Source organism: Varanus komodoensis, unplaced genomic scaffold, assembly GCF_004798865.1.
Source record: "Varanus komodoensis strain SLA01 unplaced genomic scaffold, ASM479886v1 scaffold70, whole genome shotgun sequence".
NCBI classification, from domain to species: domain Eukaryota; kingdom Metazoa; phylum Chordata; class Lepidosauria; order Squamata; family Varanidae; genus Varanus; species Varanus komodoensis.
The window spans coordinates 361,204-380,768 of record NW_025336348.1 but is presented as its reverse complement, the minus strand read 5'-3'; the positions used below and the strand labels follow the sequence as shown (position 1 = coordinate 380,768).

At 48.8% G+C, this 19,565-nt stretch overlaps 1 protein-coding gene across 1 annotated transcript in view; it reads left to right on the top strand.

Annotated features, from left to right (window-relative positions):
* ST8SIA1 (ST8 alpha-N-acetyl-neuraminide alpha-2,8-sialyltransferase 1) overlaps positions 1-19,565 on the top strand; it is a 78,077-nt gene that overhangs the window by 16,636 nt on the left and 41,876 nt on the right. Inside the window, exon 2 of the mRNA XM_044452161.1 lies at positions 5,637-5,781. Coding sequence (XP_044308096.1) covers positions 5,637-5,781 — 145 coding nt within the window. The remainder of the gene's footprint in view (positions 1-5,636; positions 5,782-19,565) is intronic.

Here is a 19,565-nt window from a genome sequence, read left to right as displayed (position 1 = left end):
ATTAGTTGCCTGCTAAATGAATTTAGGGGGACTGCAGGTGGCGCAGTGGTTTAAACTGCTGTGCTGCTGGGCTGGTTGATCGAAAGGTCGCCGGTTCGAATCTGCACAACGGGGTGAGTTCCCGTTGCTCCGTCCCAGCTCCTGCCAGCCTTGCAGTTGGAAAGCATGCAAATGCAAGTAGATGAAAAGGTGCCACTTCAGTGGGCAGGGAACAGCGTTCCGTGCACTTCGGTGTTTAGTCATGCCGGCCACATGGCCACGGAGACAGTCTGTGGACATACGCTGGCTCCCTCGGCCAGGAAACGGAGATGAGCACTGCCCCCTAGAGTCAGGCATGACTGGACTTAATGTCAAGGGGAAACCTTTACCTTTACCTTAAATGAATTTAGTTTATACCTGATTGTATATTAAATCACATCATTCTGGCAAACAAAGGCCCTTAAAGCAGGAATTATCCCTGGCAATGATGGGAAACGTCTTACTGTATATATTGGCATATAAGGGAACTCATGTATAAGATGTATATTTGTGGCTGTTTTTCTGGAGTCTGTCATATGTCGGGCATGTAAGATGACCCCCAATTTTTGCTTTACTAATTTTGGTTGGAAGGGTTGTCATATGTCAATATATAAGGTAATAATGTGTGGAACAAGTGACCGGGATGTATGTTTCCGAAAAATCGACATATAAGGTGACCCATGTATAACATGAGGTCAATATTTTAGGCTGTTTTTCTGGTGTTTGTCATATGTCAGGCATATAAGATGATCAACAGTTTTTACTCTGCTGTTTTTGGTTTCAAGGATTGTCTTATATGCTGATGTTTATGGCACATATCAAACATTTTGGCTTGCTAACGAGGTAAGCAGATAGTTACAAATAAAGCTGACAAGGTAAACAGATGTTATGGCACCTGTGTCACATTCATCACTGGCTTTAAGATTACAGGTGTCGATGCTGCCTCATTAATCGATATTACCAAGCTTACAAAGTAGGCTTTGAGTCTGTGTTGTTGTAAACTGCAGGGGGTCGGACCTGGTGGCCTTCATGGCCCCTTCCAGCTGTACTGTTCTATTAAATATGAGCCATATAATCTGGCCATCTCCTGTGTGTGCTGTTCAGACACTGACACCTCACAGGTGGCTTCCCTGACTGGTCCTTCCCACAAATTGACGCTTGCTTTGCAGGCTAGTTCACACTTCTTTGTGAGTAACATGCTGCAAAACTCTTTGAAAGCTCGCTCACTTGTACCTTGTGCACAACAAAAGTCTCCTTGTGAGCAAACCTGCACCTGGCTTATGAATTCCGTGGGATTCCTAAAACCTCTCGCCTATGGCCAGGGAGTTTCTGAAGGAAAAGTTTTGTACAGCACGGCAATAAATACTGGCAGGATTCATACAAAATCACAAGAAAGTTCACGTATTTCTTAAACGATGGCAGAAATCTGTTCATAGCACTCGTTAATGAACGGCGTGATGTAGAACTGGGAGGGTACAGAAAGGGTTGTTGAGGTCTCCCCTTTTTGTGGGGTCCCTTGTGTTGCATCGGGATCTCTAGGAGAACATCAACCACGTATTTCCACCACTTCTCCAAGCCCTCTTTACCACCACGTGTTCGCCTCTTCTGAAACTGGATGCCCGTGGGTAGGTGGGGTTAAAATGCCAACAGATGCACGCATCTTTTAGTGGAAACCTCACCCATGACAGGGTAATGCCTGCCTAACCTATCAGAGGCCCTCTCTACCCACAGTAGCTCTTCCTTCCCAGGATTAAGCTTCAGCTTATTGACCCTCATGTGGAATCCAGGCCCTGGCTCAGGATGGCAAGAGCCCCACCTGGGTTAGATGAGAGGTAGAGCTCAGCGTTGTCAGTGTATTGCTGACTCCTGAGCCCAAACCTCCGGACGACCTCTCCCAGCGGTTTCATGTAGACGTTAAACAGTCTGGGGGACAGTACAGAGCCCTGTGGAACCCCGTGACACAACTGCCGTGGGGCAGAGCAACTGTCCCCCAGCACCACCTTCTGGACCCTTTTCCTAGCCCATCCTGACAAAGTGAGTAGTTGGGTGTACCTTTGTGCGCTGTGTTCTACCTGTAATTACCCGCCATCAGGTAATTGCTAACTTAGGGCAACCCTATGAAGGCGTGCCCTCCAGAATAGCCACTCTGTGACTGCCCTGCTCAGTTTTGCAAGCTCAGGGCTCCGGCTAACTTTATGGAGTCAGTCCATCTCCTCTTGCGTCGTCCCGTTCTTCTACCTTCAACTTTCCCTAGGATGGTCATCTTCTCCAGGGCATCTTGCCTTCTCAGTATGTGCCCAAAGTTCGGCAGCCTCTGTTTCATCATTTTTGCTTCTGGTTCTGCTTGGCTTGATCCGGGACCCCCTTGTCTGGCTTTCTCTCGGCCCAGAGTACTCACAAAGCTCTCCTCCAGGGACCCTGTTTCGAATGCCTCCATTCCTCTCCTGCTCTGCCACTGGGGTGGGGGGAGGGTTAAAGAGGGGTTTCAAGGGTTGGGGAGGGCAAGGAAGGCGGCACTTTCTGATATATTTGGGCATATTGACATGTCACAGTGTTCAGACATAAGCTGTAATCATCTTCTCAGTTACCTAGAAGTAAGCTCCAACGGGACTTGCATCTGAGTAGAGATGTTGTTGTTAGTTGCGAAGTTGCGTCTGACCCGTTTCGACCCCATGGACAACATTCCTCCAGGCCTCCCTGTCCTCCACCATCCCCCGGAGTCCAGCTAAGCTCACGCCGACTGCTTCAGTGACTCCATCCAGCCACCTCATTCTCTGCCATCCCCTTCTTCTTTTGCCATCTATTGTGCCCAACATTAGGCTGTTCTCCAGGGAGTCCTTCCTTCTCGTTAGGTGGCCAAAATATTTGAGTTTCATCTTCAGGATCTGGCCTTCTAAAGAGCAGTCAGGGTTGATCTTCTCTAGGAGAGTAGAGATATGGAGGAATGTTTTATTCAGCATTTCATGACTCTGCTCTGTTTCTGTTTCTTGTGACATTGCATGGTGACGTCCTTCCTTCATCATCATCATTAGTATTATATTTGATTTCTATTGCACCTTTTTCCTCTGACATGAATGATTCCTTGTGAGTAAACCAGCCATATGCTTCCAATTTCCCTTGGATTGGTACCCACTGGGCTCTTTCTGCTTTCTCTCCAGGTGCTTGGAAATAAATGCATTTTTAACAAATATTAAAAATGATTACCATAACACTGAGAAGTCCAGGTAAAGTAAGGGCAGGGGGAACCTCCACCCCAGAGGTGTATTCATGGCATGATGGAGTGATTCCACTAGCCACAGGTGGGCTGCTTGCAAGGGTTAGGGGTGAGGATGGAAATAAAATGCATGGAGAGAGCTGGCAAGGAAAAAACCGGAGCGGGAGAAGTCGTACAGCAGAGCAGATGGCAGGAACTGGGAAAGTTCAGTGGCAACTGAGCTTCTCAGCAAGTTTCCTTAGAATTCCTAGCATGTTGCCGTCAGGGCTGCTATAGAACTGTGCAAGAAGAGAAATGATCTTTTGAGCTTTTAAAATGAATGCAAGTGATCTTCTGCTGTAGGGTCACAGATATGAAGTTAGGCAAGTCTTACAAAGCTGTCTTACAGAACTCCTTTTTTTCAGTCACTCTTCCTCTGTCGCACAGTTATGGCAGGGATGCTGCCACAGAATTATTAAAGATTAAGCTCTCTGCTCCATCTGGAAGTAGGGATAAATCGAATGCTTGTTCTACACCGAACATTTTTGGTGGAACATAGAATGAATGTCTGGATCTATTCCTGGTGCAGTTTTGCTCACGCTGTTGCCCCTTCTCCCCCCCCCCCAAATGTCACATATGCAATTTCTCAATTGGGCCTGGAAACAGTAATAACACATCCCGATTCTCAGAACAAAAATATTTCTGGAGCAAGAGAAGCAATTCAGATCCCTTCAGCTGCATTAGCACTGGGCAAAGCTGGGCCTTCTACATTAAAAGGGAGAGTTGAAGATCCATGCATGTCCGTTGAGTTTCTACCATGGAGGAAGAGTGAAACAGAAGGAAAGCAGTACAAAAAAAGTTCCAAACTATTCCCGCTGTAAACAAAGGCTTTTGCAGTGTTCCTGATTGGATTTTGAGCAGGGCCTCCATTGGGATTGGCACCAATTCTGTAGGGCCACAAGCAACATCTTTTTAGCCTGGTGACCTGAGACTCTAACCCATGTCTTTCCAAGCAAGTGCCAATTCGAAGCAACTTACATCCGTTTAAAAAACAACCAAAACAATTTGAAATGCACTAAACGTTACAGAATACCAATCTGTTTTCAAAAGCAGTTGATTTAGTGCTTGATTTAGTGCTTCTAAGTATTCAAAGTGCTTTTTGTGCATTTCCACACAACAACCTGATCAGGTAGGATGGTAGTATAATTCCCCTTGCTCCAGAGAGGTCGGGGACTGTGCCTGAATTAGAGTGGCCACCTAATGGATTCATGACCAAGGTGAGAGTCAAACCAAATCAGGGGTGGCCTTATTTGTAACTCTGTCTCTTGGCTGCTTCTCTGTTTTCTGCCAATGCAGAGAAATGCAAAACTCCGATGTGCAGATCAAATGAAGGAGGAATTTCATGTGATGCCGCAGTGCCCAAGTGCTTTTAAAGGCCCAAGGGCGTAGCCCTTGAAAAAAGATGACAACCCAAAGGGTGATCTTGCATCCCACGATGCCTCCAGATCCCGGTGCCCTCCAGCTGTTTTGGACTTCAGCTCCCATCAGCCCTGGCCAGCACAGGAACAGAGGTGGTAGTCTCCCAGAAGGGCACCAGGTTGGAGAAGCTTAGTGCATGGCAGGTACACTGCATCGTCTTCCTCTCCAAGGGCTGCATTCAATTCTGGAAAAGCTCTTGGTGCGGCTTCCCATTGATGGGTAGGAAAAGGTGCAGAAAGGTCCAGCTTAAGGCTAAAACAGCAATTCAGCCTTAAGAAAGCCATTCTAACCTGCAAGAAAGCACAAAAGCTTGCGGAAGAGGCTGGCACGGGGGCCTTGCCGAGGGGGGCCCAGTTTCACCCCCAGGTTGAAATGCGTTCCACCAGAAAGATCTCAAGAAAGGAGGAAGACAGAAAGTGGAAGGAAGGCATGTGGCAAAGACATATGTTCCCTGGAGTGCTTATGTAGTCTGTCGGAAAGCCATATTGACAAACGCATCTTTTGATTTAAAGCTGCTTGGCAGAGTAGAGCTGTTCTGCTTTTTAGTGGATTGGGCCAGGCTTCGGGGATTCAGCCGGAGCGTGCATTGTCTCGTGGGGGAAGGGCGGAGGGTGCTCCTCCTGCCCCCCACATGGCTGGGGGAAATGCGTTGCGTTGGCAAGCACCACGCCTGTCTCCTGAGGCCCTCGGACCTGAAACTGCTCCCATGACATCTGGCCAGGTGCAGCCCTGGCGCCTCCGTTGGCACGGCAGTAAACGCAGCGTCAGGGTTGTTGCCAGGGCAGGCAGAGTCGTCCCCGAAGTGCCCAGTGCGGGGGTCACAGGGACTGATCTTGCTGAGGATGCAGTTGAGTCACTGGTCTGGTTTTATGATGAATTCCCACCCAAGGCGTCTGCCTCTTGATTTTTCCAGCTCAGCAGCCTTTCTTCCTCTGCCCCCTCTCAGGAAACTGCTGAAAGACTGTTGTGACCCTGGGCAGCTCTTTGCGATGACGAAGGAGAATTCTCCCGTGGGAAAGAACCTCTGGTACGATGGTGAATTTCTGTATTCCTTCACAATCGACAACGAAACCTTCTCACTCTTTCCAAAGGTTAGTAACAGTCTTGTCTGCTGTGATGGGTGATTTTTCCAATTGCGTTGCTACATGCAGGCAGCTGCAGGATTATTTCTGGCAGGTTGGAGGTGCAGAGCAAAAACATAGAAATGTAGCACCGGCTAAATCCAGACTTTCCCACCTTCGTGCCTTCCAAGATGCGTTGGACTGTCGCTCCCGTAATCGCCCCATCGACATGCCTGTAGTCCAGCACATGAGATGCGAGCAACAATTTGGGCATGGAAGACTCAAGAGATATTTACATTGACAGCAGATGGAGGAATTTCTTGTGCTTTGTCACCTAACTTTTAAAATGTCATGCTTCTTTTAACAACCCTTCTAGCACAGAGAAATCTCTTCATGCTGAGCTATTTTTCCTGCAATTTTTCCTGCAAGAAGAAGCATTACAAATAACAACTGGGCTCCATAATCATCAGCAAAATAGCTTAAAAACCTGGGCTCAGTATCAAAATAGCAAATTCCAGTGTCTCACTTCTTATCTGATGGGTAATATGCATTATTGAAGCCTGTGAATTTTAACAACAGTCAACTCCACCAAACATGTCCAAAACTGGAATGCTGCGGAGTAGATTTCCAGGCTGTGGCATGCATGAATGTATTAAGTTGAACAATTTATTTCATTTAAGAAAATGCAACCCAAGAGTGTGCAGAGGGGTAGGTTGACAGGAACTGTAGTCTAAAACATCTGGAAGTGGAGTCTGTAACATCTGGAGGAGCCCCAGCCTGTGTAATGCTGATTACCTCTGAGGCAGTCAGGGAGAAAAGCACCCAGATTGTTTTATGAATGAGCATATTTTCCCACAAAGCTATATTCATTCTGTAAGTGTTGCTCCATCTGTAGCCAAAACAGGAGCCCATCCACCCACAAGCGATCAGCAGGCAGGGGGCAGGCAGGGCGGACCCACAATTTCCAGGTGCGCTCCAAAATAATGTGGAACATGGACTGATGGAAAGCTTACAGAAAACTGCAGGGAGCTGGAGCAGCATGGAAAGGAGTCCCTTTGAAGAGGGTATGGTTGGCTGAAACCAAGAACCAGGCACACTGGACATGATGGCATTTTCTAATATTAGGCTGATCTGCAAATCTACAAGTAGGGCAGAGAAGGAGACCAGCAGCGCAGCGCTGCCATTGGGTGGCGCCTCAGGGACCCAGAGAGGGGCTCCTGGAGATATTTTCAGATCTCTGCTCTGGGACTGAGGTGAAATTTCTCAGCAGACCGCTATTTCTGTGACAAGCCTTTTCTCATCCATTCCTGGAGTTTTTTCCACCAGGTTTTTGTCTGGGGGGATGGGATTGGGGCCTGCTGTTCCCCCCTCCCTCAAGCCTGTTCATTCAGGAAATGGCCCGACTTCATGCTCCACCAGGGGGATTATGGAGGACAGGAAATGGTGGCCAGGATGCTAAGACAGTTGGTCTCGACCTCAGAGTAGCAGTGCAAAAGCAAGCTAGCCCCTTGGGACCCCCTCAAAGACGGTGGTGCCGATGCCACCTTTCTGAGGCCGGGCTCTGCAAAACTGTTGGAGAATCCCTCTCTCTCTCTCTCTCTCTCTCTCTCTCTCTCTCTCTCTCTCTCTCTCCTCTCCTCTCCTCTCCTCTCCTCTCCTCTCCTCTCCGTCAAGCTGGTTGGAGAAAGCTGAGAGGCTTTTCATTCCCAATCCTTCTTGTTTATAGCAAGTTTTCACCCCCTCTGACCCCTGAGCTACTTCCTTTGCTCACTCACCCTCATGCATTTGAGCAGTTACAACTGATCTGTGCCCAGGGAGCTGGGACTTGGGAGATCCCAGTCTGTGAAGCTCCCTGGGGACCTTTGGGCCAGTCAATGACCCTCAGGCTATCCTACCTCACAGGGTTGTCAGGACAACACAATGGAGATGAGGCGAACCATGCAAACCAGCTTGGGCTCCTCGCGAGAGGCTAATGGCTGGGATAAAGACAGAATGGAATAATAATGTCCTGAAATATCCCCGATAAGCTTTTGTGTATCTTACAACGGTTGAAGCATCGCACGGGCGCTTGCACTTAGATTCACGCACGACGCTTCATGTCCCGAGCAAACGCAAAGCCGCGATTGTACGGCTTGCCATTTCAGCCTGGAAGTGAGCATAAGAAACTGCTTCCTGCTTTCGGAAATGATCTCCACTCGCCACGTGGACTTTGGCACATGCCTCCCTTCGCTGTCTCCGGCGCTGCGTGCTTCGGTCGTCCAGCCACCGCCAGCTGCGGGGACGACGACGATCGCGCCACGAAAGGTGACACGTGGCGTAACATGGCCCAGCCTACGACTTCACCCAAGTGAACAGGCGTTTCCTCTGCTGGTTTCAGTGCCAGGAACATCTGCACATGCCCGGGCACTCCCATGCCGGTGGGGAAACGGCCTTCTCCTCCGAGTGGTCATCTTCAACGTTGCAAGAGCTATCCAGGGTCCTGAAACACACTTCTTAAACAGGTTCATTCCCCTGGATAGCTCATTCAGCACTTCTCGCTTTCCCCAGCATGATCCCCTTTTCATATTTTGGACTCTCAGTGGCCCCACCCTGCATGGCCAAAGGTCTGGAATGCTGGGAGTTGTAGTCCAAAATGTTTTGTGGTCATCAGGCTGGGGAAGGCTGCTTTACAACATCTCCGCAAGGTGGGCGAGTATGGTTGCCCCCTCCCGCATTGCAGATGGGGATAGAAAAGGAGGCTGAGTGTTTTTGATTGACTAAAGCCACAAAGTGTGTGCAAGAGGTGGGATTCCCATCAGGGGCGTCCTGATTCCTTGCGTAGTCTCTTAGCAAGAATGCTGCACCGGTTCCATGGAATTAAATGTGGGTAACATTGGCTGGTGCAATTTAATAAGGCTCCATTTTTCAAGCCCAGTAAAGAACACCCACAACCAAAACTGGGGTCTGTTTATTTACTGGTTCTAGACCCAAGTGGCTGTTTTCGTCTCTGCTTCTCATTTATCCATGCCAGTTAAGAATAGAAGCACTTTTAGAACTGGCATTCCTTTTTCAACTAGGCAAAGCAAAAAACCCTCTTACAAAGATCAGCGGGACCTCCAGAACAATTTGATGCATGCCGACTCTCGAGTAAGCCCCGAGATCAGTGTGGGCTTATTGGCAAATGCGTGTGAGATTGCAGCCCCGACGTGCTCAGAAGCAGCTGAGCGGTGCCGTCTGTCATCTTGGTTACGTGCCGTCTCTCCTTCAGCCAGCGTTGTTCATTGTCGTAGCCTTGGCAAACCAGGCTCCGTGTTGCAGATGCAACGCAGAAGCAACACGTCCGAGCCCCAGGCTGCAAGTTTGGATAGCTTTGCATGGATCAGATTCTAACGCTCTTCTCCACAGCCATTGGGCATCACACGTAGAGAAAGAAAATTCCACCCGTGCTCATATCTCTATGTAGATAGATACATGTTGCTTAGCACAGAATTGTTATCAACAAAGGTTCCTTTTTAAGAACTAGAGAATAGCTGTGCCAGATCAGAGCAAAGCCCTCTCCTTCCTAGAGGCTGGTTCACACTGTGGCCAGCCTCTAGGAAGCTCACAAGCAGGAGATGAGTACAATAACATCACCCCACCCATGTTCCCCAGCAACTGTTGCACTTCTGCCTCTGCTGCTGGAAGCAGCATTCAGCCATGAGGACTAGTAGCCCTGATAGCTTTCTCCTCCATGTTTTCTGTTTAATTTAATTAGGATACACACTTACCTGGGCCCCACTGAGCTCAGAGGGTTGCCACGTGTCCTGCTTTACTGAGGACTATCCTCTCTTTGAAGGGCTATCAGGGTATAATCCTCTCCTTGAGTGTGTCTCCCATTGGGGAGAGTGGTGGTCTGATTTAACGAACCCTCGGCACCCTCCACCCCAGATAGCTTGGTTGACTAATGATAAGAAATATGAGCATTCTCCAAATATATCTGCTTTCCTTGTGGCAGAATAGCCGACAGATGAACCAATCAGATATATTTGGGTACAGGGCAGGATGACCTTATTTATTCTTTATTGTGTTCATATCCTGCCTTTTTACCTGCAAAAAAATAAGAGCAGTTTACATCATTCTCTTCTTCTCCTTCCACATTTTATCCTCACAACAACAGCCTTGTGAGGTAGGTTAGGCTGTCAGATTAGGTGGGTCAGGTTGCGATTCAGTGATGGGCTCAGACTTATCCAGTGCGCTTCATGGTTGAGTGGGACTTGCACCCTGGGCTCCCATGTCCCAGTCTAACATCCTGACCATGATACCACACCGGCTGTCTTGGAACAGTTAACCTGATTTTAAAGGCTCCTGTTTGGTTTACTGCATGGGAATTGCAGGACCATTTTCGTGACGTGAAAGCCCGCCTACCCAAAACACCTTCACAAACCCTGCCGTTGGAAATGTCGACCTTCCGGCCTGCCTCCCTCTTCCTATTTCATTTTTTTAAGGGAATCAAGTGTTTCAAAATTCTGCACTGAAGAGTAGCACCTACTAGTGCCACCTCCTCAGCCCAGCACTGAGCAGGGAACTGGAGGGGAGATAAGCGTTTCTTTTCAGACAAATATTAAGAAGCTTCGCAGGCACTCCTAAAAATAAGCCGCACTTTGAAATGCTCAGATGATAGATTTCAAGAGCATAAAAAGGTTTGCAGCTCAGTCGGGCTCATCAATGCAATATTTATTTCCAGATGAATAATTCCATCGCCCCCAGCAGTACCCGGATGCAGCCTGAATCTGCAGAATCACGCCTTCCTCCTTCTTCTAAAGCTTCTGGTTTCTCCTTCTTTTGTTTTTCACCTCTCCCTTTAAAAAGTGTGTGTGTGTGGGGGGGGGGGCTATTCCTGCATAGGGGGATGAGAGAGGTGTGAGTGGAAGGGAGGTGCTAAGAGGCTTTCCCCTCTGCAAAACTGAGAGGAGCTGCATTACGTCCTCTGATGGCTTGCAGACTTTTTGGATGGGGGATTCTGGCATGAGCAATGCTTTAGGAATTGGTGAGAACTAGATCTGCGCTTGGCCTTATGGGAAAGGGCAATAATATGCATGCTCAGCAGCTTGGACGGCTGAAAGCAAGCCAGGAGGGGAAGCCGCAAGAATGGATATAACCCTTTGGCTCAGTCCAGGCAGAAGAGATGTAATGGCAAATGATAGCATCCTGAATGCCACTAAGCTATTTTATGTCACTGTAATTAGCCTGGGCACCGCATGTATAGTATAGAGAGTCTCCCTGGGCAAACTGGAAAAAGAGATCATTTCTTCATCCTGTTCAACTTCTGATGAGAAAAACGAATTGGGGACTGTTGAAAATTCTCCCAACTGTAAACCCTTTGGGGAGTTGTAAGCAAGCAGATACAATTTATTCCAAGCATACCACCATTCCCTCGTCTCTCCTGGTTGGCTAGAAATAAAGGGGGTTTTTAAACCTTTCACTCTACAAATGGCATCAACTCAGGGGAGAGGCAAAGGAGCCGCGATCTCAGCCGAAAGCAAGCAGCCGGGGATCAAGCAGATGCTGGATCCGTAGTGGGCAGGTCTGTGCTCTGTCAGTGTGCTCCGCTTTGCATCTTGCATCATTTCCACGGTGTGAGTTGGATTTCGTGGTGTCTTCTCCTGAGGATGTTTGTTGCAGGATCGCTTCGGATCACAGGTTTGCCACAAGCACCCGCGTTGGCCTGGCAAACAAACATCAGCGTGATGGCAGACAATCCCCCGTCTTTACGTGCTCTGGCTTCAGGTGGTACGGCAGTGATGGCGAACTGCAGCTTGCGGGAGCAAAACTGGCTGAGAGACGGCTGCCAGCTAATCCGGTGCTGAGCAGTGATGCCCCCTGCATTCCTAGGCCAGTGGCTGGAGGCCAGTCTTCTCTTTGCCAGCTGCGTGGTTTATAGAAGTTAAAGAGGAGCTATACATATCACTGTCTGTGGAGCCCTGTCGCTTTGGAAGGACCCAGAATGGAGGCTAATGGGAGCACGAGTGAAACCTGCAAGGTATGAGGCTCTCGTTCCAGCCAGCCAGGCCCTTTTCCAAGGCCCTGCATCCCGTTACGCCTCCCACCTTGTTTCTGACCCATCTGCCCCACACCTTTCGTCAGGGTTCCGTGGCCATTAAGGGAACCAGTCCTCCCCCAGGCTATATTAGGGGTTCTCTCGCTGAGTATTTCTGTTGTCGTTTAGGATTTTTGCAAGGTTCTTGCAAACAGCGGCACTCCCTGTGTGTAAGGCAGGGACGTGGGCAGCGGCTGGGGCAGGCAGAGTGCCGGGAGCAGGGGGCTGGTGTGAGACGGGACCCTGCAGCTTAGCAGGGCTAGAGGCTGGTGGCGTGGTCAGCAGGCCAGGGCCCGGGCCGAGGCAGCAGGCAGTCCAGTATTACACAAGCGAGAGAGAGAGCACGGCCCAGAAACAGTCCGGGGTCTGGTGCCAGGGAAGCAGTCGCGTAAAGGGGGTCCAGACAAGAGGGGGATGGGGCAGGGCAGGAGTAACGAGCAAGCAAGGGCACACAGGAGCCGGGCCGGAGCAGATCGGAGCACACTGGAGCAAGGCAAGAACGAGGTTCAGGGTGTGGTGACGTAGAAGCCAGAGCACGAGAGAGTCCGGAAGACCGCTTCTGTTGCCCTGGCAAAGAACAGCCGCATCAGGAGGCCTTTTATGCTGCTGTTAGGACCTCCGGCCGCACTGCGTAATCGCTCTTCAGTTGCTCCCTGCAAGGGCCTGCAAGGATGCTTCTGGTTTTGCAGGCACTGATCCTGACACTGTGCCGTGGGTGACCTCTTCTGCAAGGTGCTGCTGATTTGGCTTCATGTGCAGCAGCTCATGCCTGTACCTTGGTAATGGAGGGAGGGGTGAGCCAGCAGGAAGATGCTGCAGCTCACAAGGCCAGCACCATCTTCTTTAGACTTCCCGGAGGTGTAGAAGCCACATGTGTCCAGTAGTCAGAATGAGGTGCAGACTGAACCACTGATGGGGTGTTTGCCTGTTGGAATATTTATTTATTTAGAAAATTTCTATGCTGCCCCATTCGCCGAAGCCTCGGGGCGGCTTACAAATAAATTAATTAAAATACTACAAATTAACAATATAATATATAGAACAATATTGGTGTGTTGGAGGGGAAAGGAGGGTCCGTGCCCCCAGCTGGCCCCTCCAAGGCCGGTTGCCTTCGACGAAGTGGCCGTGAGGGTTTGATTTCATGTTGTCGTGTAGCTTTTGCAGCCAGTAGCCGTTTGTGGCGGCAGCAAGCAGTGCGGGAGGCATTGGGGGGGGGCAGCGCTGTGCACCGCCGGCTCCAGATTTTGGGGGCCCCTGGACAAGGCAGCCCAGATGCCCCCTCCCTGTCTCACTGCCACCCTTGTCTGGCCAGAGCAAGAGGCTCCTGAGCAAGTCGGATGACACGTGCAGTGCGGGTGCAGGGGCTGTTTGAGGGGCTCCTGCTGGGGTGTGGACCCTCGCCAGGGCCTGACTACGCCAGCACTGAATGCTTCCTTGGGCCTGAATATCCCACACCATCACTCCTCCTCCCTCCCTGTAGGCTGACCCTGCCAAGAGAAAGCCCAGCGATTGTCTGAATGTTTCTGTTTCCTGGGCAGACGTGTCCTGGCACCCCACGAAGCGTGGCCCGCTGCTTCTGCTTGTCGGATGCGCTGCTCTTTCTGACGGAGGGAGAGTGTGCTTATTTCGACAGACTTTGCATGTGTACTACAATCCTGCTTTTAATTTGTGGGTTTAGGGATCACTATTGCTGTTTTCGGGACTGCAGGTGGCACAGTGGTTTAAACCGCTGTGCTGCTGGGCTGGTAGATCAAAGGTCGCCGGTTCGAATCTGCACAACTGGGTGAGTTCCCGTTGCTCCGTCCCAGCTCCTGCCCACCTTGCAGTTCGAAAGCCTGCAAATGCAAGTAGATGAAAAGGTGCCACTTCGGTGGGCAGGTAACAGCGTTCCGTGCACTTTGGTGTTTGGTCATGCCGGCCACATGGCCACGGAGACTGTCTGCAGACAAACGCTGGCTCCCTGGGCTAGGAAACGGAGGTGAGCACCGCCCCCTGGAGTCAGGCATGACTGGACTTCACGTCAAGGGGACACCTTTACCTTTTTATTGCTGTTTTCATATTGCACTGTTGCACTGCTGTTGTTACCTCTAAAGAACTCTTCAAAACTGGTTCTATGTTTGGCTGTCGGTTTGAGCTGTACCATGCTAGTGGGGATGATGGGAGTTGAAGTGCAAGTCTGACACCTCTCTAGGGCATCAGGTCTGGGCCATTCGGGGTGCTTTGTGAGTGGAAGACCATGGTGGTTGTGATAGTGAGGTTAAACAAGAAAAAAGTTGGAAAGAGTGACTAAGATTGTTCTAGGCAGGAATTTCTTTGTGTAGGTGTTTTTATGAGTTACCTTAGCCAGAGAAAGATTCCCAGGAGAGTGGATCTTTATCAGTTTTTTTGCAATCTGTTCCCAGTAGGAGGGAGGCAAAAGAAGAGGATGCAATGCAGTGAATTCCAAATTACTTGAAGGCAAACATGGGCTTGAATATTTTTTAATATTCAATGCACCACAAGGGTGGGAAGCCCTCTGTCTCTGGGGTCGGCCCCCTTAGCTCCTGCCTTTTGAAAGCCACACGTGAGAACTTCAACAGAGGGCTGCTGCAGATCCTCAGCTTCTGCAGGAGCTCACTTGTCCAGGATTAAGCCTGACAGCTTCCTCTTTTGGGATAGCGATGAAATGGTGGGAAGTGGGGAAGTCAGGTTAACTCTCTGGAGGGCTCCCCAGCCAGGCATGGGGCTCGGGGAGGGTTGGCAAGAACATGGAGGATCTCCCCTTGTTCTCTTGTGTTGGCTTTCCTCAACTTAGCTCATTATTCTCAGCCATCCCAGGTATGTTGCACCGCAGAACCAGAGGCTGGTTTTGGCTGTGTGCAGCTGTTGCACCTAGAAAGTGAGGTGGCTGGCTGCCTCATTCATGCACTTGGCAGCATGCAAAAATCCCGGACTTTCTTATAGTCAAATGCTTTGAAACTCTTGCAATCTTTGTGTGTCTCTCTGTGTATTTTCTATGTTTATGTTTCTCTGTAAATGGTCTTTATGATGTATTTTAAGGGGTTTGAGCTTTGCCAGCCACCCCAGAGCTTTGGCTGTTGGGCCACACGGGAACGACATAAAGGAAATGGAATGAAGTCGGGGTGTTTCCAGCATGCCCCAACCAGCGGTGTGCATCTTCTCTCCTGCTTCCTTCCCACCACCTGTCACTCCGTGCCGTCCTGCGGTTTCGGGTGCCTTCCTCTTTCCGTTTCTCCTGCTGGCTCCCTCGCCACTTTCTTCCCATCCTCCCATTTTGTCTCCTCCATGACCTTTTCCCTGGCTTTTTGGTATTTCGTCCCGTCCTTCCCATTTCACCCACTCTCACCTGACCTGCCTCCATCTCTTCCCCAGTGAGTGCCAGCAGTAACTTGGCCTTCGCTGTCAAAACATGCCGTGGGCAGCTCCTCCGACCTGCTTCTTTGCCTCTGGGTTAACGCCCCCTTCCTCCGTTCTCCACAGGAACCCTCTGCTGTGCAGCTTTTCTTTCAAGGTTTTAAAGCTCTCCTCCTCCCCTCTCTCTAAATATGCTTTGTGTTCTCAGGTCCCCTGAGCATACACAGACATCCCTCTTGTGCATGACTTTTCATTTTTCCATTGCATAAGGATTGGCACTCACACCCACCCCCCGCCCCCTGTGTGTGTGTGTGTGTTAGGTGTGTGTGTGTGTTAGGGCTTGCGGATTAGTGCTGAGCTGAAAGCGTTCCATATTTTGCTGTCACAAGGCAGCAGCTATACTGAACTGCATTGCTTTTTATCAAAAGCCGCAAGTTGAGTTTTTGAAGTTAGTCCTCCCACTGCCACGTCTTTAATTAGTCTTCGAAGAATCAGTAGCAGCTTTTGTTCTGTGTGCCTTCCAGGCACTTCACATGCAAGTCTTTTGCTGAAATGTGAAGGAAGATAACTGAGAATTGTTGTACAGCATCAGGGAGACTTCTCAGCGAGAATGAAAATGTTAACGGAACATAAAAAAGGTGCTGTTATTTATTAATTTTTGTAACTGCCTACTATAAAATGAAGGGGAAAGGGAAAAAACATTAAAAAGAGGTGAGTACCATTCAAAAAACATTTAAAGTGGCATTTAACAAGTAGCAAGTAAATTCCTTCATGCAGTGCAGCTAAGTTGTTTGTTCGGCTGCAGTCACATGGTTAGAAGCATCCCTGCTTGCCATTGTCAGAAAATCCACCTCCATAAAGCTCTGTATCCTGCCACCAAAGTACTGTACCAGCTCTCATAGAAACAGAGAAAGTCAGAAGGCCATCTAGTCTGACCCCCGTCTCCAGCTGTCTCTGCTCATGACATGCCTATTATGTGCATGTCCAGCCTGTTCTTGAACACCCTCACCGATGGGGCTTCAGCCACCTCCTTTGGAAGCCCATTCCATACCCCAGGCGTCCAAACTGTCAGAAAATACTTCCTGGCATCCAAATTGAACCTTGGTTCCCTGAGCTTTGCTCCATTGGAGCGCATCCTGCTCAAATCCGCAGGGGCAAACAAGTCTCAACCCTCCTCTGCATGACCCCTTCATGTACCGATACGTCACCAACAGATCCCCTCAGAGTCTCCTCTTCTCCAGGCTGAAAACACCCAGTTCCCTCAGTATCACCTCATATGGCTTTCCCTGCAATCCAGCCACCGTCCTTGTGGCCCTACACTGCACCGATTCCCACCTGGCTCTATCCTTCCTGTAATGTGGAGCCCAGAACTGAACACAATACTCCAGTTGTGGGCACACCAGAGTTGTATAGAGTGGCAGCAATACCTCTCTCGCTCTGGAAGCCATACTTCTGGCTATGCAACCAAGAGTGGCATTCTTGACCACCACATCACACTGTTGACTCATGCAGTTGACCAGTACCCGAGATTCCTTTCACAAGTGCTGCTCTCCAGCCACTTGTCCCCTAACCTATACTTATGACAACCATTCCTGTGCCCCAAGTGCAAGACCTTGCACTTATCCACAGTGAAGGCCATCCTGTTGTCCCTCGCCCACTTCCATAGTCTGTCCAGATTCTTCTGGATCTGGAAGATCATCTTCTGGTTTATCTTGGAGCTGTTCAGCAAATGGAACCCTTCTAATAACTATTTGCCTTTGCACTCGCCAAACAATGAGAATTCAGTGCAGCTCAGCTGTCTGATGGGATCCATACTCTAAAAGACTTCACAACCATCTTTGTTTGGCAAGCAGTAATAGCCAAGGGCTTCTGACCTACAACTCCCATGATCCCTTACTACTGGCTATGCTGGCTAGGCCTGATGGGGGTTGCAGGCCACAAGTTGACCACTACTAGAGGTTGCAGAGTTCTTGGATTCCTGCAAGCAACTATTTCCATTCATTTACTGGCCCACCACCAGGATGTTTGGATTTACTTTTTGTTTGTTCAACTGAGAGTGCTTGTTCAGTCAATTAATTGCCCTGAGATTCAAAGATGTACAGGTAACCAGACATGGCTCATAGGATGATGCACTTGTTCATAAAGAAGTGGTTGTAATCACTTGACCGTAGCTCAGACTCGTATATTACATTATCTTCCTCCCACCATCAGGGGAGACTTTATTTGGGAGGGTCTCAGCTGGGGCAGATGTCTTGATAACCCCTTTGATTGCAGTACCTCCAGTAATTAGCTATGAGCCTTTACAGTCCCAGCAATGATCACGACGAAGCTGCTAGGCAAGACTCAATGCACAAACCAAACACCCAACTTGTCCCGGGTGCAGCACACGGACCAGCTCCTAATGCCTGCATTGCTGCTGTGCCACTGGAACATTTTCCAGGCACCAGTGCTCCACTTCCAGCACACAGAGGATGCGATCAGACCTTTAGTCCTGGCAAGGAAACCTGGCTCTCAGGTGCTGCTGCAGCTGCGCGGATGCCTCTAACTACCCTTTCTGGCTGAAGGTACACTGAAGGATGCAAACCACTGTAAACCACTTTCCAGCAGAGACTCCTGCTGCCCAGACCCAGGGAAGAAGGCCCTGCTCACAAAGATGGGAACCTCCATCAAGGTCAGGTCCCCTTCTGTGGAAGACAAGCATATCAGTGAGAAACCTATACATGTCACAAAAAGAGCCTCTGGACTTTTGAGTGGTTACTGTAGAACAGTATCTATTAAATAACACTTAACATTATCATCATTAATCATAGAGTACAAGGGCTTTTTCACTCTGTACATGCATAACACTTCTCTAGAATGACTGCTTTCATGAGCCCAACTTTATGCATATTTAGACAGGAAAAAAAAGACCCAGAACTGCCAGAGTTCTCCAGGCAACTGCCAGGACATGCCACGGTATCTGTGTGCATAGGGTGGTACTCTAAAACACAATCTTTTTCTTCTGGGCTACATTTTTATGATGTGTACAGTAATAGATTTCATGACTACAGAAGAATTGCAGAATGTTGATGTCAACAGGGAAGGACATGAAATTGTGGGAGGTTTTGCATGCCTTTGCTTAGTTATCCATTCAAATGGAGACTGCAGTCCCAGAATTAGAAGAAAATGGAGACTTGGAAGGGCAGCAATGAAGGAAGTAGAAAGTTCATCAAGTGGAAGGATATTTTACTGGAGACCAAGCTCAAGATCATCCATGCTGTTGTATTCCTGATATACAGATGTGAAAGCTGGACAGTGAAGAAAGATGGCAGGAAGAAAATCAATGTGTTTGAGACATGCTGCTGGAGGAGAACTCCGTGAATACTTTGGACCAAAAGGAAGATGAGCAAGGGGGTCCTTGATCACATTAAGCCAGAACTTGCCCTGGGAACAAAAATGATAAATCCGATGCTGTTGTGCTTTGGGAACATCATGAAAATATAAGACTCTCTGGAGAAGACCATCAAGCTAGCGGCAGTTGGACACAGAAGAAGAGAAAGACCAACCATGAGATGGATGGCTTCCACAAAGGAAGTCGGAGCCCTGGATTTGCAAGAGCTGAGCATGACTGTGAAGGACAGGAGATTTAGGAGAACATCATTCAGAGGATTGCCATAAGTCAGAGACCACTTGATGAGACCCATCACAACAAATAATAACAGATTGCTCAGTACCATCCTGGAGTCCTGGGGATTAACACACAGTTTTATGTGTGTGGATACAAATCTTTGCTGATGCCTTTTGCTATAACTCTGTTCTTTTTTCCCCCTTTTTCTTGTTTTATGAGCAACCATTAAAGGCTCCCCATTAAAGGTTTGACACTTGACATATAATTGTAACGTGGCCGGATAAAATAGACTGCTCATCAAACACCATTTATTTAAGTGGCATCTCTACATTTGAACCTTCTGAAAAAATATATTACACAGGTCTTTGAGCTCAGTGCTATTTTTTACTAGCTAAGAACCAATATTAAAACATAAGAGGAAGGACCAGCAATATGAGTGGACTTTTCCCCCTAGTGCTTCATTTTCTGTGAAAAAAATCATTTCATAGGTTCATTTGTAACAAGAAACGTTTGCCAACTGCACATACAATATTAATCAAACTTGCAGGTTTCAAAGGTGTGCTTAACATTTTTCAGGGGGCTCTGCTGTGGAAGTACTGTAAAGGATGCATACATGTCTTTGAAATGCATTTAGGTCTCCGTGCTAAATGAAATGAAAGCAGAAGTGAAGGGCATCCTAGCAAGTTTACTGGAAAGGTGTTCAGCTCAGCTGAAATAGATGAATGGCTCTCAGCAATGCAGTGTGGCTGCCACGACCTTCCGGAATTGGAGGGGTGCAGGCAATTGTGCAGGGCAGGA